Source organism: Cariama cristata, unplaced genomic scaffold, assembly GCF_000690535.1.
Source record: "Cariama cristata isolate BGI_N322 unplaced genomic scaffold, ASM69053v1 scaffold7116, whole genome shotgun sequence".
Classification (NCBI taxonomy): Eukaryota; Metazoa; Chordata; class Aves; order Cariamiformes; family Cariamidae; genus Cariama; species Cariama cristata.
The window spans coordinates 58,180-64,179 of record NW_009623810.1 but is presented as its reverse complement, the minus strand read 5'-3'; the positions used below and the strand labels follow the sequence as shown (position 1 = coordinate 64,179).

Genomic DNA, 6,000 nt, shown 5'->3' with positions numbered 1-6,000 from the left:
TCTTTCCCTCATTTTAATGGGATATTTTGTGCCATTGGTGGGTTGAGATGGTCTTGCAAGCGGAGCACCTCATATGCAACATACACCACACATCGCGACGTGCAACTGCACGGGGAAGGTGCCTTCCAAGACAGGGAAGGGAGCAGCACTTGCTATCTTTCAGACATGGTTCCCAGCCACAGAAGACGATAGTATCACATCTCAAAAGGCCCTTACCGTATTCACCCATTTCGTTTCATAAGCAGATACAGCTCCTACCAGCTGCATGTCTGGTAAGGGTGTGGTCGGTGCTGCGCTCCCTCGGGGAGAGCTTCAGTTGATGAAAGTACCTAATTATATAGGGTATTTTTTCTTCCCCCCCCCACTTGTTCCCAGTGAGATGAGGAGCTCGCATCCAAGTGGAGGAAGGTGGTAGGAGAAACAGCAAGTCAGGGCGAAGATCCTCTACAAAAGGGCTCTGGCTTTCCCGTGAAAAAAATAAACTACTCTGAGCTCAGTCTGCTCCTCCTCTTCTGTAGCTGGCCTGCCTGATGAAACGAGCCAGGAAAAGTGCGGGGCATTGGGACTGCTCTGTACTAAACCAGTTGTTAAAATCAGGGGGAAAACGCTTGTTTTCCCCACATAGAGAATTCTGTCCTTTTGTCACCTAAAACCCAAACCAGTTTGTTTTCTAGCAACAAAAATTTTCTCTGGAAGCCTCAAAAATCTAAGGGCAAAAAGTGTCGAGTTTCCTGGTCTGAGGTGAACACTGTCAGGTTTCAATATTTCAGCACTCCTGTGACAAAGAAACTTACATTTTTTGAGCAGAGACTTAGCAAGAACAAACTTATTTAAAAAAAAATTTAAAAGCTACCAGGAAAAATATTTTACATGTGATTTTTTTTCTGCACTTTCTCTTAGTCAGAAAAACTTTCTCAAGGAGAATTTTTTATTAATACAATTGCAGCGAGTATGTCTTTAGCTTATTGTAAGAGTATTTAGACAGCTTCAGCTTTTGTCAACAGACACAAACTACAGTAAGACCCTGCTTGATGACTCACCTCAAACACCCTGTAGCGTTGAAGAACACCTCTGGGTCAATAATTTCTCTTGTCCTATTGCAGCTGCCATCAGACCAGCCAGAGAAAGGGATGATAACACAATCTGTCAAGACCGGGAGGGCCTCCTGTATCAACTCTTCTTTTAATTCATCGGTGGAGGAGAGGTTCCAGAGCAATCCTAGGAAGGAGGTGGGAGACAAGCTCAAGCAGAGGGTCACCATGCATTAGAAACTTTCTTTAGGTCAGAGTGACTTCCAGCAACAAAATCCTTCTTCACTCCATCCCTCTTTGAACTGAGGGTGCAGAGGCTGCTTAAACCTGAGTCTCTGTCCATCCCTAAGGAAGACAGGATGGGCACCAGGAGCTTGGTATCATCTGGCATCTAAGCATCCTCCCTCCTCCCAAAATTGGTCTTTATTGCCACTAGGTTGCAGGGGGAAGGCATCTCTCCAGGGATCTCATAAAGGCTTGCACACAAGACCTCAGTCACAGCTGAGGGTGACCTGCACCAACAAACTCATGTCCATCCTTCAAGAAAAGGTGAAACACCAGTGAGATAACCTGCCCAACCGTATTGAGATTTCCAGCACCCTTGGCCTTCCCTGGGAACAGCACGCAGGCCAGGGGCACAGGAAGGCATGGGAATGGCAGAGTGACCACAGCTGTGGGGGGGAACCTGGAGCAGGTGCTTCCCCAATGGACACTTATGATGTGAGGAACCCTTAGAGGTCATCGAAGGGCTAGGACTACCTCTGCCTCCTGTTCTATGTTGCCATTTGGTGCAACAGGAGCATAAAACATCCTCTTTGTAGTATTGCAGCACCATGGCTACTGGGCCTTTGCGTGCTGGAGCAACACGGACCACAAGCAGGGAGAAGCATGGCCCTTGCTGAGTGCTAAGCAGTCCACTGTGTACCTGTCAGTTGTTTCTGAATTTCAGTGTTCCCTGTCCTCCGTAGGAGGCTCACACACTCCCTTATCCCATTCTGCCGCCGGGTTTCTATCTTGTTGGTTGGATTCTTGAAGACCAAATTTCGGAGGGCTCCAGCTGCCGCCCGCTGTACGTTCTGGTTTGTGCTGCGGAGAAGCTCGACGAGCTTGGCGATGCCCCCGAGCCGATAGACCTGGACCAGGAAAGACATACTGCCATCAGCGTGGTGTGCAGAGCATCGCTGGGACAGGGACAACTAGAACTGCCGTCACAATGCAAGGAGTCAACATGGCACATACTTTGGGGAGCTGGAAAAGCAGACCTGGCAGTAAAGGATGGTTGGAGTTTGCAGATGGTGTGTCTGGTTCAGGCCATAGGTCATGAGCACAAAGGTGCTGGCCTTGAGGTTGGAGCTTAAACTCTAGAGGTGGATGTCTATGAGTAATGGCCATGGACCAAATCCTTTGTTGATGTAAATGTGCTCGCTCCCACAAACTTTCACCTACCTCCACCAGTTTATATCAGGTGAAAATGTTGTTCTGCCTATCTGTAGAGGTCATTTATAGCAATATAATGACATGCTGTGGTAATTTATCTGCATCTTGAAATCACAGGCTGAGTGTAGAGGGATGGTCACGGTACAGTGTAAACACCCCCAAGGTCAGCCAGAAGCAGTACTGGGCCGTAGTCCAGCACTCAACAGGGGCAGCATCGGAAAGGGGTGTGCACCCCGACCTGCAGGACACCGCACACATGCCGTGCTGAAGGCAAATTCCTCCAGCTGAGCTCTCCAAAATGATGAGGGTACCTGCTGTAGACTGTCCCCTGTATCAGGTCTCCTGGGGACGTGATCCCCCACCGAGCCTCTCCTGGCACAAACCAACCCATCGGTTGGAGATTTGCTGACAATAGAAAACGAATGAGCGCCTTTTAGAAAGGAGAGAAAACAAGTGCGCGCTCGGATGACTCACCTACCTGCTCTGACACATCTTTCTGGGAAGCGATGGGACAGGCCAGTGCTCAGAGAGTGTTTTCAATGGTAACGAAGGGTGTGGCCACCCCACAATTAGCACCTGTAACATGGGTTGGGGTACCTGCACTCGATTCAGCTGTAGCAAGGGCACAGAGGTACATCCCCACTCGATAGCTCCACTATTGTGCCAGGAAATGGAAAGCCACCTCTACAGGGATGGCATCTTGATAAACTACAAACACGCCAGGGTGGGGATAAACTTCTGTGACAGTTTTGCTACAGCAGATCCATCCTTGAGATTGCCTCCTTCGCTGCATGTTGGCATAAATTTAGTAATCGGAGAGTAAGCATAAGCAAAATAAGCTGCACTATACGAAGGGCTTCTGTTTGGTCAAATGTCTTTGTACGTGATCACTAACTGATCTTAGGGCTTAGCTGAAAATGGCTGAAATTTTCTCAGCCTCACTGAACAAGGCACAATGAAGATCACAGTGGGATTTAGGGCAATTTTGTGTGGCTCTGGCACTGCAGCTCTGAGATAGCAAAAGATTCATGTGGAATGGCGTGCAATTGCATCCAGAGGAGGACACTGCAGCTGGATGGCTGCTTCCATATCGCCAAAACCCGACAGTCTGTGTCATAGCAGCTTATGGTGATAACACGGACACAGTCTCCTCTGCTGCCTGGTAACTATTCCCCTGTGTTAAAATCCTGACTGACTGCTATTAAGAGAAAGTGGCCAATAATAGTTGAAAAATCTACTTAATTAATTCCTGACTGTGACTAATGAGGTATGAAGCTCCATCATGAAAATTCAGGGGACCTGTGGATCCTTGGCACTGAGGAAAACCAGTTTCATCCATGTCATGGGCCATCACACCCAGTGTGACAGCAGAGCTCTGAAGGAGTTTGCTCACCTCTTGCTTGGCAGACTCATCCTGGAAGCAGGTGTGCTGGAGGTAGTAAGCACCCATGGCCTGGTATTTGTCATCAGAGGAGCACAGAAGTTGTATGGCTTTCTGGATGGTCATTGTACCGCCGTCTATCTCATCACCACATATTCTGTGTTAAAGAGAAATACAGCATTGATTGAGTGTTCAGCCAAAAGGGCTACGTCAGGACTGGAAATTACTAGGAAGGAATCAATTACAAAATGTAAAATATTATCACATTGCCACATAAACCACATGGTGCACTCCTAGTGCATTTCTTTGTCTCAAAAAAAGAGCTGATAAAAGTGGAAAATATACAGTGGAGAACATTAAGGCTAATAAATTATGGATCCAGTCTATCGAGAAACAAAGGAGACAGAAAATAAAAGCTCAGTTGAGGTGCCAGGTGTCTAATCATGTCTAAAGTGGAAGGTTTAACAACTAGAGAACCAGTATTCACTGTTCTTCAAATAAAAGAATTAGTGGACAAGAGTGAAACCATCCGTCAGGTTAGCAGGACAATCTAAAGTAAGCAGACGATTTTCCCGCAGCATGTGATCCTTTGATGTGAGATGTGTTGGAAGCAAAAATGTGAGAGCAGTTGATGGTCTGAGGAGGCTAGAGCAGATCCCTTAGGAAAAGGTGACAGGCATGTCTGGAGTGATGGGACAGACAAATATTGAGTTTATGAAATACTAATAGTAGCACTGAGACATCCTGCTCCCAGGGTATGTTTACGTTGGTAGTCTCCAAGCTCTTCGTGAAGGTTGACCACTGTCATCATCCCTGGTTATAGGTAAAGAATGTGCCTACAGACTCCAGAGGAAGCATGTGAATACCTCTGGCTTGGAGCCAGACTGAAACCTTGGGAAAAATGCAAAGACCTGAAGATTTGTCTACTTGTTTAGAAATATGAAAGTCTTGCTCTCTTTGGCTTGTACCCATTTAGCGTCATCTGTGATGTTTTAACCACATAAAATTAGAAAAGGGCACAAACTTTCATAGTGATGAAGGGGCTCTGAGCTGCAGAGCCTGTCTGTGTTTCCAATTATATCAGTTAGTCTAATAAAAGTTACTATCTCTTCTTAGCATCCTTGCGCCTTAGGCCTGCAGCAGCATCTCCGCTTACAGCAATAGTGCGTTAATTTGCATCAGAGTAAATGACCATGCAAAGTTCAGGACTGAGAAGAGTTAAAACCCAAACTCCTGTTGCATCCTTGCGCCTTAGGCCTGCAGCAGCATCTCCGCTTACAGCAATAGTGCGTTAATTTGCATCAGAATAAATGACCATGCAAGTTCAGGACCGAGAAGAGTTAAAACCCAGACTCCTGTTTGGTTATCACTATTTCAGCAGTGACAACATACAAATGGGAAATACTTTGTTAACAGTGGAGGAAATCAAAAAGTGTGGGGGCTTTGCTAGGACAACTAGGTCATTGTTGTGCCTGACTGATGCTAGTCCCTCTTCAGGATCCACTTGTGACTGATGGGGAGTTTTACCTGGAGATCGGGGAGATCAGTTCCTGCTTGAACCACGTTAATTTGTATACAAGCTCTTGCTCCATGTCATACTAGTGAGTGACTATGTAGAAAGGCTGATCATCTTCAGACAACCCAATAGACTAACAAAACAGAGTGATTTTTAGTAAGTTCTTTAAATGAAGATATTACATTTGAAGTATTAAATATTACTGTGAGGGAGTGGCTTCTTCCAGGCACAAGATATGCAGACTCATTTTGATTGTGCCAAAGAAATGTTCAGAATAAAGGTCTAGAAAGAACACCCAAGCGTGGTCACCATCGCCAGCAGCTTACAATAAGATAAAATATTTTGTCCTTAAGCATCCAAAGGTTCACCTCCGCACAGCATGGACCAGTGAATAATATCCACAATTCTATAGCAAATCTCCTACAAAGTATCAAAAACCAGCAATAATGCTGTGACGCTGGAAGACAGCATGAAAGACTGTTTTGTCTCCCCTACCCTCACTGGTATTGCACCCAGTTTAAATCACTTGTTTAAACACCTGTGTAGTCAATGGAGAGAAATAGGTTCTTCCAAAGAACAACTTGCCTTTGTGTCTTAGACATTTTTCCTAAGACAGGAAGACCTGCCCTCTGGAG

The 6,000-nt window shown here is 46.0% G+C and overlaps 1 protein-coding gene across 1 annotated transcript in view; it reads right to left on the bottom strand.

Annotated features, from left to right (window-relative positions):
* Window positions 1-6,000, bottom strand: part of PKP1 (plakophilin 1) — a 41,650-nt gene that overhangs the window by 12,032 nt on the left and 23,618 nt on the right. The window contains exons 4-6 of the mRNA XM_009702911.1: window positions 3,862-4,006; window positions 1,957-2,164; window positions 1,041-1,218 (exon numbers count right to left, since the gene is read on the bottom strand). Of these exons, the coding sequence (XP_009701213.1) occupies window positions 1,041-1,218; window positions 1,957-2,164; window positions 3,862-4,006 (531 nt within the window). The remainder of the gene's footprint in view (window positions 1-1,040; window positions 1,219-1,956; window positions 2,165-3,861; window positions 4,007-6,000) is intronic.